Source organism: Hyla sarda, chromosome 1 (assembly GCF_029499605.1).
Source record: "Hyla sarda isolate aHylSar1 chromosome 1, aHylSar1.hap1, whole genome shotgun sequence".
In the NCBI taxonomy this organism is placed as follows: Eukaryota; Metazoa; Chordata; class Amphibia; order Anura; family Hylidae; genus Hyla; species Hyla sarda.
In genome coordinates, this window is record NC_079189.1 from 180,863,614 (window position 1) to 180,884,923 (window position 21,310).

A 21,310-nucleotide genomic window follows, 5' to 3' on the forward strand; every position below is an offset into this window, starting at 1 on the left:
TGTCATTAACCCTGGGTCCTGGCTGCTGATAGCAGTCAGGACTCATGGGGTTTGAAGCGTTCTCCGCAGAGTCCTTAAAGTGTACCCGTCAGATCCAACAAAATTTTTTTATTTTTTAAATATATCACTCAGTACCTAATCCTGACCATGTACATCTAATTTTTATGTGTCTAGCACCTTTATTTTTTTATTACACTTTTAATTTAGCTCACTAGTCTGAATTCCTCTCAAAAGGGAGGGGGCGTGGCCTCACTGTGCAGGTCTCCGCCCCCTCCCTCAGTATGCCGTCTGCTCATATCTCCCCTAGCATTAGCGAAACTACAACTCCCAGCTTGTCCTCACTGACAGTAGCGGGACACAAGCCGACAGTGGGAGGATTTTTCCTCCAGCTGTGAGCCCTGCACTCACAGCTGTCAATCAAGGAAGTGTGTCCATGACATAGGTGATATTGCATGGACACAGCAGGACTAGTATGTGTCCAAGCAGGCAGGGGGGGGGGGCAGTTGTTTGACTGACTTTTTCAGTATGAAATACTCATCAACTGCTGAGCCGAGAAGTTCGTGACGAATTGAATTTACTGTAAGTTCGCTCATCTCTATTTACAACATATCAAAAGTTTTTGTATCTGACAGTGTCCTTAAGGTGTTAAATCCCTCATTACTCAGAGACTACGATCAGAAAACAGATTTGTCTGAAGTGCCATGCAAGGCCCAAGCAAAACTGTATTCCGAGTTTTTTTTATATATAAAATAATTAATTTACAGTTTACTGGGTTAATGGTATTTATAGGTGAGTGAACTTACAGTAAAATTGGCCTAATTCCATTCTAATGAAGTGGCTAATTCCTCAATAAAGCACTGATTTCCAAGTGCTCAGGTTGGCATAACAGTCTAGTGTGACTTTTTCAGAAGCCCTTGTAAAGTGGAACTCTTTCATGAAGACTGTCCAAATTTGATTTGTACAACCTTACTGTGGGTTCGCGCACCTCTAGTGGTAATGTAATAGGGGTATTTATGCCAAGCGCATACGTTTCTCTGCATCACAGAATACTAAAATCTTCTGTAAAAAAAAAAAAAAATGTATATAATGCTATCTTTTTCACCTTTTTCTCCCTTACCCACAGTAACTGGGGACCTTGGGGGGAGATGTAGAACAACTTGAGCAGAGGAAAAGTGGAGCAGTTGCCCACATCAACCAACAGATTTTTATAATTTTTTTGGATGCCTTATTAAAAATTAAACAAGCAATCTGATCGGTTGCTATGGGCAACAACTTAACTTTTTCTCTGCACAGGTTTTAAGAAATCTCCCCTTATACTTTTAAATTATAATTACACTTTCTTTGTTACTTATATAAAAAGTAAGATATATATTTAACGTGAACATTCCCAGAACCTTAAGATATCTATAATGAATCGTTATATAGTTTGTTAATAAATATAATATTAGATTTACTGTTTATTTCTCTATTATAATTATCTGGTATAATCATGAACTATTATAATAAAATCATTTTAATATATTTAACCATTTCTTTTATTATTATTGTCAGATGATAATATTGTATTGGGGGGGTATAGGGAGTGTATGTAGAAATCTGGGCTCTGACATAAACCACTATGAGTATTTTTATGTTCTCACCTCCTAATACTGAACTTTGTACAATGCTGCAAAATACAGAAGAAAAGCAACATAGACAAAAGTTAAGAAAATTAGAGACTTTATTTAATAATTATAAATGCAAGATCTGTCTGTCTTGCTGTAAATACATTCTAGAATAAACTCTTTCAAATATACAAAAACAATGACATATACTCCGTGAAATCCTCATCTGTAATAAATAAAAGTGAACACATGTATCTGGTCACAGTGATCCTCCTAGTCTGCTGCCCTCTTTTAATCTTTTAGAAGAATAGGGGGGCTCCTCGTCCTCAGAATGCAGATAAATAATGGATGACGGAAACCTCCCTTTCCATTTCCCCCTTTTTTGACATTTTCTTCTTTTCTCCGCGAGTTCAGCCTAAATTTTCACGCTTCCATTCAAGGGGTACAAAAGCCTACAAATTATACAATGACTCCTAACCTGGCCCTCTGGCAAACATTTCTTTTTTTTTTTACAAATAAATCATAGCGGACAGATGGAAATGAGCAGACAGAACGACAGAACAAAAGGTATTGTGACAAAATCTGGCAAAGTGAACGAAGTGCAAGTCAGAGGGAAAGTTCGTCTTGACACATGAAATTCCCACACCAATCACCAAGCAGTGGGAAGAGCCAGATGCAGAGCATCGCCCCTCTATGGAGACAGCTGATTGCTTCTCACCGCTGCCTGCCTGGGAGACCTGATGGATCTGGGATGTTTTTAGGAATTTTCAGGCTCAGCTACAACTCTCTGACATAAAGGATTCCCTCGCCTGGATTGTTATCACTGCTCTGTCATGTGGTTTGTGCTTCTCCAGTAAGAATGTCTCTCCAGCCTCCTGCGAGAATGACCATGGAGAATACTTACGAGGACCCAGATGTCAGACTGGTCCTCACAAGCTTTATAGTCACATCCTCTCGCATAGAGCCCTTGTATATTTGGTCTCTGCAGTCCCAATATATTTAGTCCATACTCAGTCCAGTATTAGCTTGTGCTCAAAACAAAGGCTGGGTGGCCATCACACGGAGATTTTGCTGGGTGAGGGCCCCATGTAAGTGGTGATCAGCTGGATGCCAGTACTCTAGGATGTCTGAGGTGGAGCTGGCAGGGCTGGAAGGAGACAGGGAACTGCAGGAAGAAGGAGACGTGCAGCTCCAGGAGGAGGAAGAGGGGCTTGGAGAAGGAGGGGAGTCCTGGATCAGGATGGAAGAAGTGGCGCAGCCATGGACTTGGTCTGCCAGGCGTAAAGTCTCAGACAGCGCCCAGATGTAGTTGTGAGCAAAGCGTAGGGTCTCTATCTTGGTGAGCTTGGCATCCTCAGGAAAGGTGGGCAGCACTTCCCTTAGGGCATCCAGGGCAGAGTTTAGATTGTGCATGCGGTTCCTCTCCCGGTTATTCGCTTTCAGTCGGCGGGTCTTTTTGATCTTCATGACGACTTCGCCATTTTTAATGATGCGGTTACGGTTTCGCCTGGGTTTCTTGGTGGCGTCAGCGCCAATGTCTCCCTCCTCCGAATGTAGGCTGGGGGTGAAGTGCTGCTCGTCATCGGAGGTGCATAGCTGGGGTGACAGGCTGGCGGTAGACATGGAGCAGGGGGAAGACATCTCCTCCTCTCGGTACTCACTCTTTACCATCACCATTCTGAAAGAAAAGGAAGAGACAGGCTGTTATAGGACTGCAGCACAACATGGCAGTGCACCTGACAGACCAGGTATGGAGCAGAGCTGAGATTGTCAGAGAACTATCACATAATGACTAAGTCAGCTCTGCTACATGTAGTTCACACAAGCTGCCCCCTCATAGGTGTTCCCAGGACGGCGGGACTGACCTGCTGCTCAGGGCGGCTCTGCTCTCCGGTCGGGCTCTCCTGGCACGCGCCGTGCTCCTCAAACACAAGTGAAGTGACGCTGCCTGTGGCCGGGCGGCTGTGTGTCTGGCACACGACCTTCCTCATAGCCCTTATATACAGCCCCAAAACAATCAGAGCTACCCCGGGGCACAGCGCCCCCTCCCCGCCCGGATTATTCTCCTCAGCATCCCTCATCCTCGCCACTTCTCCACTCCTGGCGCACAGTTCTGTTGTTCTGCCGACTCCTCCCCCTCCTGCCCCCCTGTCCCGGGCCCTTGGTATCCTCCGCTCCCCATCCGCTGATTGGTGGCTCCCGCTCGGCTGAAGCGTGCCGCTAATTTCATTAATGAATAGGAAGGGAGCAACCAATGGCAGAGCGGGGACCAGGGGAGACACGCGTGTCCGGGATGCAGCTGAGGAGGAGGCGGCAGATGCAGGCTCCTGGTCATAATAGACATACATTATACCGCGCCGTGACCTCTGCCCGCACTGCTGGACCACAACCGGGGACACATGGGCAAAAGTTTCCTCTGGGTTATTTTGTGTGTGGACATTACTGTGTGCTGATCCTGGGAGCGTGTACACATGGCTACACATACACAGGCGTGTGCGCAGCTACTGCTCGAAATCCGTCTATTATCTAGCAGGCAGATGGATTGGAGATAGGTAGATACATATATTCTATCTCCCCATAAAAGGTACCGCTGCAACTAATGCAGTCACTAGAGAGAGTAGCTCCAGTGTCCCAGGCTACAGGCAGCTCAGGCTCTAGAAACACTGTATGAAATCTCTGTTATTATATCTCTAAATCTATCATCTGCCTATCTTTGTGTCTATCTACATCTCTCTGTATCTAGCTATCTATGCAGACACCTGTCTCTTTAAAACTATTATATATATATATATATATCCATTTATCTTTATATCTATCTATCCATTTATCTTTATATCTATCTATCCATTTATCTTTATATCTATCTATCCATTTATCTTTATATCTATCTATCCATTTATCTTTATATCTATCTATCTATCTATCCATTTATCTTTATATCTATCTATCCATTTATCTTTATATCTATCTATCTATCCATTTATCTTTATATCTATCTATCTATCTATCCATTTATCTTTATATCTATCTATCTATCCATTTATATCTATCTATCTATCCATTTATCTTTATATCTATCTATCTATCCATTTATCTTTATATCTATCTATCCATTTATCTTTATATCTATCTATCCATTTATCTTTATATCTATCTATCTATCTATCCATTTATATTTATATCTATCTATCCATTTATCTTTATATCTATCTATCTATCCATTTATCTTTATATCAATCTATCCATTTATCTTTATATCTATCTATCCATTTATTTTTATATCTATCTATCTATCTATCTATCCATTTATATTTATATCTATGTATCCATTTATCTTTATATCTATCTATCTATCCATTTATCTTTATATCTATCTATCCATTTATCTTTATATCTATCTATCCATTTATCTTTATATCTATCTATCCATTTATCTTTATATCTATCTATCTATCTATCTATCTATCTATCCATTTATATTTATATCTATCTATCCATTTATCTTTATATCTATCTATCTATCCATTTATCTTTATATCGATCTAGCCATTTATCTTTATATCTATCTATCTATCCATTTATCTTTTTACCCACTTACCTACCTATCTACATCTTTGTATTTATCTATTTCTCAATCCTTTATCTATGTATCTATCGTTCTCTAAGCCTATTAGCGATATCTAAACCTATTAGTTACATTTAACCATCTATCTCCTCTAAACCTATTATCTATCTCTAAATCTATTTTTCACATCTACATCAATCTACTGACCTACCTAGTTAGCTGATCTCAATATCTATTTAGCTCAAAATCTATGATCTCTTTGCAAATCTATCACCTGCCTATCTTTCTATCTACATCTCTATGGGGGAGATTGATCAAAACCTGTGCAGAGGAAGAGTGGTGCAGTTGCCCATAGCAACCAATCAGATTGCTTCTTTCATTTTCCACAGGCCTCTAAAGAGGCCTGTGGAAAATTAAAGAAGCAATCTGATTGGTTGCTATGGGCAACTGCACCACTCTTCCTCTGCACAGGTTTTGATGAATCTCCCCCTATGTATCCATCTATCCACTTACCAACCTATCATCTGCTCATCTTTCTATCTATACCTCTCTGTATCTATCTGCTTACATACCTGTCTGTTTAAAACTATTGGGGGGTATTTCTGAAGTATTCTACCCTGGTTTTCTTGGGTAAATTTGTCTCAATATTTTATTGCAGTGTGTTTTTTGCGACTTTTCATTTACCTGTGTTTTGGTTGGTTGCTGTTGTAGACATGTTTTTGGTTGATTGTTTGGAGTGGTCAGGGATTTATTAAAAAAAAAAAAAAAAAAAAAAAAAAGCTACTTTTTTAAAAAGTCACAAACTTTGGCGCAACCCACCAAAACGGGCGCTAATCACCACCTAATAAAAAAGCACTTACAAACTACCTGTGGACACACAGAAAAACACCACACAAAATCGAGTCCTGATGTGAGAAATGTGATCAGCACCAGATATGTCACATGTCCTGTACCATGTGATAGATTAGGTGCAGGAACACAGTTTCCACTACATGAATCAATGGAGTAAAAAGACATTCACCTACTCCACTTTTCATAAATAACCCCCCCCCCCCATTGTCTATCTATCTACTTACCCACCTACCCATATAAAGACATCTTAGTATCTATTTATCTATCTAAATTTACTATTTATCTTACTCTTAATCTATGATCTACCTCATGTCTATACCTATAAATCTGTATCTTTTAACCTATTTAGCTAAATCTAACTACTACCTACCTGCAATATCATCTAGCTACAGCACAAGATGCAATAAAAGTTATTTTTTTAATATTTCACTAATTCTGGAATGCTGCAGTTTGTTTGGGACTACTTATCTACCTATATATCTATATCTCTATATCTATTTATCTCTCTCTAAATCTGTTTTCTATCTCCTATCTACCTGTATCTCCTAATTTATCAAAATTATTCTACTTGTATATGTCAGTATTTATCTCTAAGTCAATTATCCATCTATCTCCTCTATCTACCTATATATCTGTATTGTTTTATTTAATCTATTTGTCTAAATCTATTTATCTACCTTTTATATTAATCCATCTCTAAATCTATTTTATGGGGGATATTTATCAAAGGATTTAGACTGCTTTTTCCTGTCTAAATTTGTCGCACAGAAAGTCGCAGTCTGAATATGTGCGACTTTTCTGCGACTTTTGCTCTAGAGGATTTTTAGAACATGATGCATTCTAGTCTATTTTTAGACGGAAATGCATTGGAAAATGCATTGGTGCTGAATTTCTCAAAAGCGACTTATCAGCGAAAAGTCACATCGGCTGAAAGTACGCCGAAATGTCAGACCATGCTGGAGCAGGTTTAAATACAGTCTAAAGCATAGATCCCGAAGTCTGTGCACAGAATTTATCAAGAGCTGTGCGCCATTTGATAAATTAGGCGCACAATAGACCAGACTAACCCTCTGTAGTTTGGTCTATATTGATGCGGGACATAGACAACTTTGATAAATATCCCCCATTGTCTCTAAATTAATTATCTATCTATGTATCTGTTTGTCTAATAAAAAATAATTTTTAAGACAGCCAATTCTGCTGGTCCATCATTTCTTTTCTTTTGGACAGTAAATGGAGTGGATGAATTCAGCCAAACTTTAGAACTTTGCCAGGCTCGGCTCATGCAACCGCACAATTATAGAAGAAGGGATGAGGAACACATGGCGTTTGGCACCATGTCAGTTCAGGATGGGGAAGTAGGTACGCTAAAATGACGTCAGGTTAGCCCAGCATACTATTCAGCTAATAGCAAGATCACATGACTGCAGGTTAGCCAGTGATTGTTTGCATGCGGTTTCCAGGTCAATTAGGAGACAGCATAGCGGTGGGTTTAAAAGACTGATAGAACCCTATCACAGAAGGACTTACAGTGGAACTACTGACCCCAGAAAGCCTTCATAAATACAATACTAAGCAATTTAAGCAAAGCATTGAGCGGTGGGTTGACCTCAGTGACCTGCATTACTGTGTCCAGTTGCGGCACAACAAATTCCAGTGGCGTGACTGCACCACAAGCCCATAGAAAGCGATCACGCTACAATGCAAAGCAAGTTGAGCAAAGCATTGTGCAGTGGGCTGAACTGTATTTGCACATAAATACATATTTCTAGCATTATTATCTGTATTTTCTGGGTTTTAATCAAAAACATCACTGGGTTTAAGATAAATCTTTTTTTTCTAGTGTTGAGAATGAAAGTTGACTGTCAATTTCTCTACCACTTGACTAGTTGGTGAGTGACAAAATAAATTAAAAATGAAACTAACCTCCAAATCTTTTTCAATAAAAAATAAATAAATACAAAAAAAGTACTTATATCGATATGGTTGGATGAGGACAGGGTGGAGGAAAGAGCACCCCCTGCCATGTCCTCTGCCAGTAAGCATGTTGGTGGATGTACCAGCACTGCAGTCACCACCCATTTCCCCGGGCCTAGTACAGGTAGCACCAACAGCCAGGTGCCTGGTGGTAGTAATAGCAGTAGCATCAACAAGTTGTCCATGTGTTCCAAGAGTTGTGTTGTTTCACAGGACATTGCAGACTGGCTGGCTCGTTCTCAGTCATCTCAGGAGGAGGAAATTACATGGTGCAGTGAAAATGTCTTTTCTAGACATTCTGTTCCATTATTTCTGTATTTGCTCCCCCCTAGTGCTACGCAGAAGCACAGCATTAGCTACCAATAGGAGTTGTGTGAGGACAGCCATTAGAGTGTGTTGCAAAGGTGGTGGAGATGGAAGCAGTGGCCGAGCATAGCACTAGTTGGACTGATGGTGATAGGTGTGGTGGTGATATTGATATAGGCATTATGGTGGATATGCTGAGAAGGAGCAAGGAACCCATGATCAAACTTTACGATATTCTGGCATGTAAAAAAATATTTTGTATGTTACCAGATGCAGAAAACTATGCACAGTGCCGTCTCTGCAAAAAAAAAAAAAAAAATAGTAAGGCACAGCCTTTTGTCCGCTGGCTGCTACAACTACCACCAGACTACCACCCTTGCTGGCTACTATATTTACCACCAGTCAACCACAGCATGTTGTCTGCTGGCTACTACATCTACCACCAGTCCACCACCAAAAATTATGTCTTCACTATTTTTAAACACCAATCCTATTGTAACTCTGCAAACAGAAAGTAAGGTATGTCTAGGGGCTGAGTATAGGAACGATGACACTAACAAGGAGCGGCATCTCAGGACCTGGCTACAACTTTCACTAGTCTACCACTGTCTGCTGTCAGCTGGCTACAGCTACCTTTAGTCCACAAATGCCTGCTGTCCACTTGATACTTCTACTACTAGTCCACCAATGCCTGCTGTTCACTGGCACCAGCTACCACTAGTCCACCACTGGCTGCTGTCATCTGGCTACAGCTACCACTAGTCCACCAATGCTTGCTGTCTGCTTGCTACAGCTACTACTAGTCCACCAATGCCTGCTGTCCGCTGACCACAGCTACTACTAGTCCACTGGCTACAGCTACCTAGTGGTGCCACCAGTGCCTCTAGACACTGAGAAGTGTATTGTACGAATAAAGGAAAGAGATGAGTACTTGATAGCCACACACTAAGACCATCGGTATAAAGCCCAAATGGTGGAATATTTTTCACCTTCTGAGAAGGAGGCTACATTTTTTTTTAGGGAAAAGCTACGCAGCCAGGTTGCCGTGGCTTTTTAACAGCAAACACCTGCCAAATGGGGGTCCATTCTCTGCTCCCCTCTGAATCAAAGTTTAATTCCCTTTGCCAGCACTACCCCTGCAAGATGCAGGAACAGCAGCATCATCTTCACGTTGGAGTACACAAAGACAAAGTATTTACATCAGGTATTCCATCCAGACATGAATCGTCACCAAAGGGATTCTACTACCAGTCAGGCCTACACATGCACAACCTTTCAGGATACCAAAAAAGAGATAATTTTGTCAACTTTTCCATCTTTACAAAAGCTATTTCTTCTTCACTATTTTGAGACAATTGCTTTCAAAATAGAAGAATTTGATATGATTATTTCAACTTTTCAGAATTTCAGTGTTTACAAAAGCCAAAAGGAAGAATTGTGGGAATTCTTGGAAAAAGCCATTGCGTCTTCCTATGCCTTTTAACAACCTCAGGCATCTGCCAACAAATAGGGATACTTTATGCACCTTTATTTTAATATTAAAAAGCATACAAAATCCACTATCTCAGCCTGTTTTTTTAAACAAGCTATTATGGCAACATGCATTAACCCATGATAGCTAACTTTGACATTTACGTAACCTAAAACCACTTAAATACCTTCCTAGGTGACCCTTGCAGTAACATACTGGGGTTAAGAGCTCTTAGGAAGTGTTATACACATTTTGAGGGTTATTGCATTGCCTATTTGCGTATAACTTGTTCGCCGTGAACAAAACTTTTTCGGAAAGTTCTTTGAGCCCAGCAAACCAAATTTTAGAAAAACTCACTGAACTCTATATGTAAACCTGGTATACATTATTGAATGTTAACACCTTTAGTTGCTGCAAATATGTTCTGTACATTGTGTGTGTAATGCTGAAGCCAACCAGTGGCCTCAATGGTCATGTGCTGCAAACCAGAGTGGGGTTAGAATGGTGGCAAACTGAGGGGTGAATGCTGTTTTTTAACGGAGATATATAATGTACAATAACTTATACTACTACTGTACCATAAGTTTTAGATTGCAGGGGGTCCGTCCGCAGGAACCCCCACAATTCCTGTACGATGCCACAGCTCTCTCCGGGAATGGGGCATCTAGACCTCTGCATGAAGCGGCAGCCAACACGACCCCATCATATATCCCTATAGGAGAGCCATTCAACTATTTTCAGCTCTCCCATAGAGATATATGGTGGGGGCAAGTCGACAAGCTCTATTCCCGGGGAAAGCCGGGGCCCTGTACAGAAGATCGTGGGAGGCCCCAGGGGTCAGACCACTAGCGATCTAAAATGTATCTCCTATCCGCAGGATAGGGGTTCCGTTTTGTTTTACATAATACTTCTCCTTTAAAGCTGATCTTTTCTTTGTTTGACTTGGCAAGCTTAAAGGGGTACTCCGGTGCTTAGACATCTTATCCCCTATCCAAAGGAAAGGGGATAAGATGCCTGATCGCGGGGGTCCCGCTGCTTGATCACGGGGCCGGAGCGTTGTGACGTCAAGGCTCTGCCCCGTGTGATGTCACGCTCCGCCCCCTCAATGCAAGCCTATGGGAGGGGCATGGCAGCTGCCCCCTCCCAGCGGCGGGACCCCCGCAATCAGGCATCTTATCCCCTATCCTTTGGATAGGGGATAAGATGTCTAAACGCCGGAGTACCCCTTTAAAGTGTCAGTCTAGTGATGCAGTCCCACTTAATTTCGACAGTTTGGCATGTAGAGACGTAGCTCACTCTGGGCATTCTAGTTGATGAGGCAACTGTAGTAAGCCCAGTGAGTTACATAGTTAGTACAGTTGAAATAAGACACATGTTCATCAAGTTCCACCAAGGAGGTGACAGGAAGGGGTATGGGTTGATGAAGAGGAGGAAATGTACTTTTGCATATGCATTTATGTTATTTTTTTCTAAGAATGTATCTTAGCCTGTTGTAAAGCCCATAACTTTTTTGTTGCAACCATTTCCGTGCACAGGCCCTATTCTATTTAATAGGACTCAGGCACAGAACTCACTGGGCATCAGTGGTTAACTCGGCAACCTGACTGAACTGTGGAGAGCACATGGGACCACAGGACTGACATTTTATGCAATTAACATTTAAGTGCAGTGCAATTTGTTAGGGCTCATTTTTGTAGTGCCCATCACTCTGTTTCCCTAACACATAAGTCATTGGCAATGAGAGCTCAACAGGAATAACAGGAATAACCACCATTGCTATGTGATTCAATTGTATCCCTGTATGTGGTTAACAGATGGTCAACAGTCTCAGTCTTTTCAAAGCTTATAGAACATAATTTATCATAAGTGGAAGAGTTTTCTCGTCTATTTTAGGTGCAAATCTTTTCGCATAGTATGGTGCAAATGTTTGCAAAATGCATTACACCATCATTTTGCTGGCTTCAAAAAGTGCTTTTTACCATTTTTGCATGAGTTCGGTAAGGTGAGTGGACTTTATTATACGGCATGCGCCTTTTTGATAAATACACACACACAAAAAACACACACAACTTCAGTGTAGAAATCCACTTCACCCAACTTTGAGAATTCCCCCCCTAACCCATGTTTTATTCCCAATGACACCGGAGGCTGCTATAGGAATCCCTATTATAACAGGAATAGATCCCTAACCAGTCTCTTTAGGGGATACATTTCTTACCAGGACGGCCTTATCATACTCTCCACTACAGTTTTCTGAAGGGTCTACTTGCTTAGATGAATAGGGCTTACGTGTAGACAAGCCTGGTAAGTGGTATTAACATTTTACTGTTCTGAATGTGTTGTGAAATTACAAGTTACATTAAATACTCCCATACCTCACAGTAGGATGATCAATACTGCACAATAACCAGCTGGTCCATGTAAGTAAAAATATAAAATATCTGCAAGTTATGGGACATAAGTGATGTATTGTCAGTGCAGCAGAATATATCAATGCTATAGGTGCGTGACGCAGTTAGAAGTATAAATATTATATTAATATTGTAGTCCTGCTATAATAAATTTCGTTGATACGTGTTGGCACTTTTTTGATCTTGCAGTAGTACTGTATATGCATAACCAGCCTGAAAAAAAAACAAACTCAATAGGAATACTGACTGACCTGAGACATGAAGGTTGTCTCTTTGAATGACATATGACATCTACTGGCTGAAAGTGGTAATGCAGCAACAGACAGGATGTCACTTAGAATATGCTGGGAGTACTAATACACAAGAATTTCCACTTTTAAGAGTTATCCAAGAAAGTATAATAGGACGCTAATTGACTCCCTGTGCATTAAAAAAAACAACAAAAGCCAGTATACTTACCTAGCCTGCTCCCGTGGTGATGCAGCAGTCAGATCTTCCAGTTCTAGCTGTGCTCCTGTTTTTTTGCCTTCCGATGATGTCCCATTCCACCACCGAGCTCTGGGATTGGCTGGGTGGGCTGAATAACAAAAAAGAGTGCAAAAAAAAAAAAATGTCTTTCAGACAAGATAAAAGTTTGGCCGCCAACTGCTGTAAATTCTTGCACGCTTATTATAATTTTGGCATATCTCACTGAGCAACACCTATAGCGTGGGCAGGAGAGGGATTACCTCAGGAGTGTATTTCTATTAAGACATTATTTGACAGTCATATATTATATATTAATTCACACCAGAGTTCACAGGTTCAGAAGGGCAAGATTATATCACTTATAACTGCTGAAATTGATAAAGTGCCGACCTGCAGGGTATCTTGTACTAATGTTCACACAGTCCGGTACCGCAGTGTATCACAGTTCACACACAGGTAGTGTTCAGCAGCAAAAAAATCATCATTAGAGACACAGCCTATCTCCAACAGTGATAAAGTACATAAAAAGGTGAAAAAGTGAACCTGGTATCCCGAGCTTGCTTCGTACGGATGTATCCTCTGATTCAGTAAAAGCAAGATTTCCTCCGAGTGGATTGCAGAAAGTCATTTCGGTGGTCCTTTCGGTGGTTCAGAGGTCCGTATCGAATCCTGCCGGTGTGCTCAGCGTATTAGAAGGTGCTTTGTTTTCAGACATAGATTCTATAGACGTGAAGTTCATGCAGTTGGTTGCAAATGATGCAAATTCTGTTGCTGATTCAACGCGTTTCTTACTGTTCATTTCATCAGGAATAGTCTTTATACAGCATTTAGATTATTTGAAAAGATATATTTAGGCTCTCTATCGTGAGATGCCGCATACAGTGTGTAAATGGTGTATATGGAACTCAGTTTGTCAATCGCGGCGCCCGCACTTTTCGGCCGTATGCGGTTTCCCGACCGTAGGCAAAAACGCGGTCGACCACGTTTTTGCCTGCGGTCGGGAAACCGCATACGGACGAAAACGAAGCCGACTGGAGGCTGTGGTTCACTCCGGTCGGCTCATAGACATGCATTAAATACGGTTCCCGAATACGGCTGAGTGCGAGCGCCGCGATTAAGCCCCACCCCCTCCTCCCAGCCGTATACGGGAACCGTAGTTAATAAAACGTGGTGTGAACCCAACCTAACTTGGATTCCCCATAAAATTAGAAATCTGAAGTATCTTTTCTTAGACGGAAGTGTTACACCAAGTTGTCAATTACTTTACAGTTCTTACTTTTTAAACTACTTTAACATTTCTAGAAAGACTAAACAGAAGAATGGCACAACACAGAGCTATAAAAAAAAAAAAAAAAAAAAGCTCAAGAATTATTTCATTGGGAACACAAGTATTATTTAAAAAGCTATTCTAAAAAAAAATAAAAAAATTTCATTTTATGACTCCTCTTAGCCACACCCTTCTTTCTTGACAGCATTTAAAACTGTAGAGTTTAGGTCCTTCTCAGGGCCGGACTGGCCTAGCGGGATATCGGGAAAATCCCCGGTAGGCCGACCGCACAGTGAGCCGGCAAGGGCCGGCCTGTGTGCGGCCACACAGTGGCTGCTCATTCACACAAGGTCCTGACACTAAGTCAGGACCTTGTGTGAAGCGGCCACAGAGAGGCGGAGTTATGAGCTGTAGTCTCCCAGCCCCGCCACTCAACCCAGTACCTGAGCATCCAGAGCGCAGTGATTCCAACGGTGATTTTTTTTTTCCCTCCCTGGCGCCGCAGGGGGAGGGAAGTTTGTGTTCGCTGTAACAGGACCTGCAATTATGTCACCGTCATGTGATCAGTCACATGGAGGAGGAGGTGTCACATGATCAGGGGCCGCTGTTCTAGGCCTCAGCCTACCCCTACGTCCCCCAGCATCCCTTAGCTTCCCCCTCCCCCTGCGGCCCAGAGAGGGGAAGTATGCGGAAGCTGCGCCGGGCCGGTGTAGTGACCCGTGCCCCAGCGTACACCACCCCCCTGCGGCGCAGTGAATGATTGCCCTGCCGGAGCCCTGAGTCGGTGCCCTGCCGGAGAGGCGAAGAACAGAGAAGAAAAATGGCTTGCTTAAGGTACTGTACCATGTCCATCCCCCCCTCGCTCACCCATGTCCGTCCCCCCTCTCCCTCACCCATGTCCATCCCCCCTCCCTCACCCATGTCCATCCCCCCCTCCCTCACCCATATATATCCTCCTGTCATTCATGTCCACCCCCTGTCCATCCCTGTCACCCATGTGCACACCCCTATTCACCCCTCTTTTATGCCCCTTGTCATCCATGTCCACCTTGGTCACCCATGTTCACCCCCCCGTCCATCACTCTGACCACCCCCCTGTCTACATCTGTCACCTATGTCCACCCCCCCATTCACCCGTCACCTCAGTCCACCCTTCTTTGTCACTTCTGTCCACCCCTTTTTTAACTGCTTGTCATCCTTGTCCACCCCCTGTAATCCCTGTCCATCCTCGTGTCACCCATGTTCACCCCCCATTGTCCACCCCTCTGACCACATACTTGTCACCCATGTACACCCCTCTGTCCCTTTGTCACCCCTGTTACCACCTTGTCACTCCTGTCCACCCCTGATGCCACCCTGTCACCCATGTAGTCTTCTACACCCCTCTGTCACCCATGTACACTCCTCTACACCCCTCTGCCACCCATGTACACTCCTCTACACCCCTCTGCCACCCATGTACACTCCTCTACACCTCTCTGCCACCCATGTCCACTCCTCTACCACCCATATACACTCCTCTACACCCGTCACCCATGTACACTCCTCTACACCCCTCTGTCACCCGTGTACACTCCTCTACACCCCTCTGTCACCCGTGTACACTCCTCTACACCCCTCTGTCACCCGTGTACACTCCTCTACACCCCTCTGTCACCCATGTACACTCCTCTACACCCCTCTGCCACCCATGTACACTCCTCTACACCCCTCTGCCACCCATGTACACTCCTCTACACCTCTCTGCCACCCATATACACTCCTTTACACCCCTCTGTCACCCATTTACACTCCTCTACACCCATCTGTCACCCATGTACACTCCTCTACACCCATGTAAACTCCTCTACACCCATCTGTCACCCATGTACACTCCTCTTCACCCATCTGTCACCCATGTAAACTCCTCTACACCCCTCTGCCACCACTGTAAACCCCTCTTTCACCCCCATATACTCCTCTACACACCTGTCTTCCATGTACACCCCTTTGTCACCCATGTACAGCCCTCTGTCTCCCCCATATACTCCTCTACACACCTGTCTCCCACGTACACCCCTTTGTCACCCATGTACAGCCCTCTGTCTCCCTCGCATACTCCTCTACACACCTGTCTCCCATGTACACCCCCTCTGTTACCCCTTTACACCTATACGCCCCTGTATTCCTCTTCACTTGTAAAATGCTGGTTAAGTGCGGAGCCTAATAGATTTGTTTTGCAGGTTTAACGGTGAAGAGTTGTGGCTGGAAGAAATGGTCAGGACGGTCCAGACCAGACGAACAACGCTGATCAGAGAAGATGTCACATGTGAGTTGCTGTATAAAGCAGCACTTCAAACTACATACCCACTGATAAATAGATATTGGAATTTGTGTGCATTGCGGCTTTAAAAAAAAAAAATATATATATTTTTTTGCTCGTCAACTTCAGTCAGGGTGCCCCGCAAATTATTATTCTTTTTTTTTTCAGAGAGGTGCCCCGAGCCGAAAAAGGTTGGGAAACACTGGTATACAGGATTTGGTCAGTAACAGTATGATGGTAATATGTATGGTGATAATATTCCTCCTTGTATACTGGTATTATTGTGAATATTGGTCAGTATACAGGATTTGGCCAGTAACCGTATGATGGTAATATGCATGGTGATAATATTCCTCCTTGTATACTGGTATTATTGTGAATATTGGTCAGTATACAGGATTTGGCCAGTAACCGTATGATGGTAATATGTATGGTGATAATATTCCTCCTTGTATACCGGTATTATTGTCAATATCAGTCTAAGTATAGAGGACTTGGTCAGTTACAGTGTGATGGTAATATTTCCTTTCCTCCCAAACTATTGTTACTTGGTAAATGTATTACTTATATAGACATATACAGTATTATAATGCATGGAAAATTGACACATATATAAATTGCTCCAGCATAGTGAAATACAGTAGCAATTTATTTTTTCAAAATATATATCGAGGAAATAAAAAAAAAATATATATAAATAAAAAAATTATATATATATATATATATATATATATATGTACTGTAAAGGGATAAATCTAGGTGTGGCTATCGATGGCTGATGCGATGTGTGGGGCTGGTTTGCAATTATTTCCAGGGCTGGTTTTAATCCCCAGTCTGGCCCTGGTCCTTCTATGTCATCACATTCAATATATTATTGGCTCAGCCTGTTATATGGCCTCCACATACACTGCTGGGCAACAGTGAGGCTCCAGGTTTTCGATTCATTCAAACAAAGATAAACCTCTTAGACTCTTTTACTCCTCAGTAAACTTCCATAACTACATGTTAACAGGACTCTAAAAGAATGAGACCTCATTTATTTGAATTCCTTTAGCATATATTGCACAAACACGTTGGTTTTAACTGAAACTATGGTTACAGAGGTATCTTGGACAGTCTAGCGTCTTGAAGGACAAGTATCATGATTAAAAACATAAGTTTTAGATTGCGGGTGGCCCGAGCGCTGCAGCCCCCCACGATCTCCTGTTTGGAGCCCTGGGTCTTCAGCACAGGAGCACATTTTGACCCCCCCACAAAGGGGGAGCCGCCACGCCCCCTCCATACAGCTCTATGGAAGAGCAGTTCTGCAATCTTTGGCTCTCCTATAGAGCTTTATGGAGGGGGCATGGTGGCTCCCTCTTCAGGCGGATAGAGAATACGTTTTTAATCATGATATTGTCCTTTAACCCCCTTAAGGACAATGGACGTACTCCTACGCCCCCGTTTCCGAGTCCTTAAGGACCGAGGACGTAGGAGTACGTCCTGTCCATTCCCGGCCCCCCGCCGCTAGCCGGAGGGGAGCCGGTACCCGATGCCTGCTGAAATCGTTCAGCAGGCATAGCGGCATATCGCCCAGGGGGGTCATTATGCCCCCCCCATGTCGGCGATGGCCGCAGATCGCTGGACAATTCAGTCCAGCGATCTGCGGCGGATTCTGGGTCAATCGGGTCTCCAGTGACCCGGAATTATTGGCTGATCGGGGCCGTCAGAGACGACCCCGAACAGCCAGAGCCTTCAGGGGTGAGGTGGCACTGGTGCCACCTCACGATCGCCCTGATTCGTCGGCCGGATTCCCGGCCGACCAATCAGGGCGTCTGCTGCGGGTGTCACTCCCGCACCCGCTCCGCCCCTCTTCCGGAGGACGTGAGCGTGTGCGGGGCGTGCACCCCGGGTGCTGGGGACCCCGATCCCCGGCGTTAATGTTGGGAGCATGCTGGGAGTTGTAGTGGTGCATCTGCTGGTTGCATAACTACAACTCCCAGCATGCCCGTTTGCTGTCGGTGACTGCTGAGAGTTGTAGTTTTGCAACAGCTGAAGGCACACTGAGTTAAGTAGCAAACCAGTGTGTCTCCAGCTGTTGCATAACTACAATCCCCAGCATCCCCAGCCAAAGTAGTATGCCTCCCGCTGTTGCATAACTACAACACCCAGCATGCTCTTCCGCTGTCCGTACATGCTGGGGGTTGTAGCTTTTGCAACAGCTGAAGGGACACTGGTTGCGAAACACTGAGTTTGTTGCCAAACTCGGTGTTTCACAACCAGTGTGCCTCCAGCTGTTGCAAAACTACAACTCCCAGCATGCACTGATAGACCGTACATGCTGGGAGTTGTAGTTTTGCAACAGCTGGATGTTCCCCCCCCCCCCCAATGTGAACGTACAGGGTACACTCACATGGGCGGAGGATTACAGTAAGTATCCGGCTGCAAGTTTGAGCTGAGGCAAATTTTCTGCCGCAGCTCAAACTGCCAGCGAGAAACTACTGTGAACCCCCCGCCCGTGCGACTGTACCCTAAAAACACTACACTACACTAACACAAAATAAAATAAAAAGTAAAAAACACTACATATACACATTCCCCTACACAGCCCCCCTCCCCAATAAAAATGAAAAAACGTCTGGTACGCCACTGTTTCCAAAATGGAGCCTCCAGCTCTTGCAAAACAACTACTCCCAGTATTACCAGACAGCCACTGACTGTCCAGGCATGCTGGGACTTTTACAACAGCTGGAGGCACCCTGTTTGGGAATCACTGGCGTAGAATACCCCTATGTCCACCCCTATGCAAGTCCCTAATTTAGGCCTCAAATGCGCATGGCGCTCTCACTTTGGAGCCCTGTCGTATTTCAAGGCAACAGTTTAGGGCCACATATGGGGTATCGCCGTACTCGGGAGAAATTGTGTTACAAATTTTGGGGGGTATTTTCTGCTAATTACCCTTTTTAAAAATGTAAAATTTTTGGGAAACCAAGCATTTTAGGTGAAATTTTTTTTTTTTTACATATGCAAAAGTTGTGAATCACCTGTGGGGTATTAAGGTTCACATTACCACTTGTTACGTTCCCCGAGGGGTCTAGTTTCCAAAATGGTATGCCATGTGTTTTTTTTTTTTGCTGTCCTGGCACTATAGGGGCTTCCTAAATGCGGCATGCCCCCAGAGCAAAATTTGCTTTCAAAAAGCCAAATGTGACTCCTTCTCTTCTGAGACCTGTAGTGCGCCAGCAGAGCACTTTTCACCCCCATATGGGGTGTTTTCTGAATCGGGAGAAATTGGGCTTCAAATTTTGGGGGGTATTTTCTGCTATTATCCTTTTTAAAAATGTTTAATTTTTGGGAAACCAAGCATTTTAGGTAAAACATTATTATTATTTTTTTACATATGCAAAAGTCGTGAATCACCTGTGGGGTATTAAGATTCACTTTACCCCTTGTTACGTTCCCCAAGGGGTCTAGTTTCCAAAATGGTATGCCATGTGTTTTTTTTTGCGGTTCTGGCACCATAGGGGCTTCCTAAAGGTGACATGCCCCCCAAAAACCATTTGTCGCTCCTTCCCTTCTGAGCCCTCTACTGCACCCGCCGCACAATTAACATAGACATATGAGGTATGTGCTTACTCGAGAGAAATTGGGTTTGAAATACAAGTAAAAATTTTCTCCTTTCTACCAATTGCAAAAATTCAAAAATTGGGTCTACAAGAACATGCGAGTGTAAAAAATGAAGATTGTGAATTTTCTCCTTCACTTTTCTGCTATTCCTGTGAAACAGCTAAAGGGTTAATACACTTATTGAATGTCATTTTGAATACTTTGGGGGGTGTAGTTTTTATAATGGGGTCATTTATGGGGTATTTCTAATATGAAGACCCTTCAAATCCCCTTCAAACCTGAACTGGTCCATGAAAAATAGCGAGTTTGAAAATTTTGTGAAAAATTTCCAAATTGCTGCTGAACTTTGAAGCTCTCTGGTGTCTTCCAAAAGTAAAAACTCATAAATTTTATGATGCAAACATAAAGTAGACATATTGTATATGTGAACCAAAAATGTTTTATTTTGAATATCCATTTTCCTTACAAGCAGAGAGCTTCAAAGTTAGAAAAATGCAATATTTTCATTTTTTTCATCAAATTTGGGGATTTTTCACCAAGAAAGGATGCAAGTTACCATAAAATTTTACCACTAAGTTAAAGTAGAATATGTCACGAAAAAACAATCTCAGAATCAGAATGATAACTAAAAGCATTCCAGAGTTATAAATGTTTAAAGTGACAGTGGTCAGAATTGCAAAAAACGCTCTGGTCCTTAAGGTGTAAAATGGCCTGGTCCTTAAGGTGTTAAAGGACTCTACTAATTTTGCCATCAAAATAATAGAAAGTGAAAAATCTAGTTTTAATCTTGGAAGAAAAAAAAAAGGTGATTCGGTATATCTGGACATAAAATGACCAAGTTTTCTTCTACTCAAACAGTAGCACAGCCAATGGAATTTGGTTACAGTACCACCTTGAACAGCTTGTGGCATTGAAGTGGTTTTTCATAAGTAGTGTAATTTCACTCTAAACTGCATGTTGAGAAAAAAAAAAAAAATCTTGACTTAAAGTGATGAAGAAAAGCCATATTTTACTTTCCAGCATCAAAACTGGTCCTCCTGAGGGTCAATTTGTTCAACTCCACCCCTTTGGATGAAAATCCTACTTTACATCAACAAAGGCACAAAACTAGGCAAGGATCAAGAAATCACACACAATGGCTTCGGCTTGTCCCACCAGCACTTCTGCAAGAAAGGGGACTCTCCAAGTTTAGAAGAAAGCTCTTTGTCTGAACTTTGTAAGGTCTGAAAATAACCACAGAAGTTTAGGTGTGTTTATAGTCATTGGTGACTATAAAAGAGAGAGACCCCACAAGTAGCATGCCTGGATAGCAACAAGGCCTTCTTTTTCAGTAGGTCAACTGGAAAGAAATATAGAGGGGTATTGTAAAAACACACAACAAAGGCAAGTCCTGATTTATGTTCTACCACATGAGTGGTAAGTACACTAAACACCCTTTAAAAGAGAAAAGGAGAATATCCTCTTTGGATAGAAATAAATCA

At 42.8% G+C, this 21,310-nt stretch overlaps 1 protein-coding gene and 1 long non-coding RNA gene across 4 annotated transcripts in view; one reads left to right on the plus strand and one right to left on the minus strand.

Annotated features, from left to right (window-relative positions):
* Positions 1 to 3,123: 3,123 nt before the first annotated feature.
* Positions 3,124 to 21,310, minus strand: part of ZGRF1 (zinc finger GRF-type containing 1) — a 171,535-nt gene continuing 153,348 nt past the window's right edge. For all 3 annotated transcript variants that reach the window (XM_056564937.1, XM_056564962.1, XM_056564952.1), the window contains one exon: positions 3,124 to 3,282. In XM_056564937.1, the coding sequence (XP_056420912.1) occupies positions 3,262 to 3,282 (21 nt within the window). In that variant the 3' untranslated portion in view covers positions 3,124 to 3,261. The remainder of the gene's footprint in view (positions 3,283 to 21,310) is intronic.
* Positions 14,719 to 16,709, plus strand: LOC130361697 (uncharacterized). Its single transcript, XR_008891116.1, has 3 exons — positions 14,719 to 14,755; positions 16,144 to 16,229; positions 16,392 to 16,709. It is a non-coding gene; the product is annotated as an uncharacterized LOC130361697 (long non-coding RNA).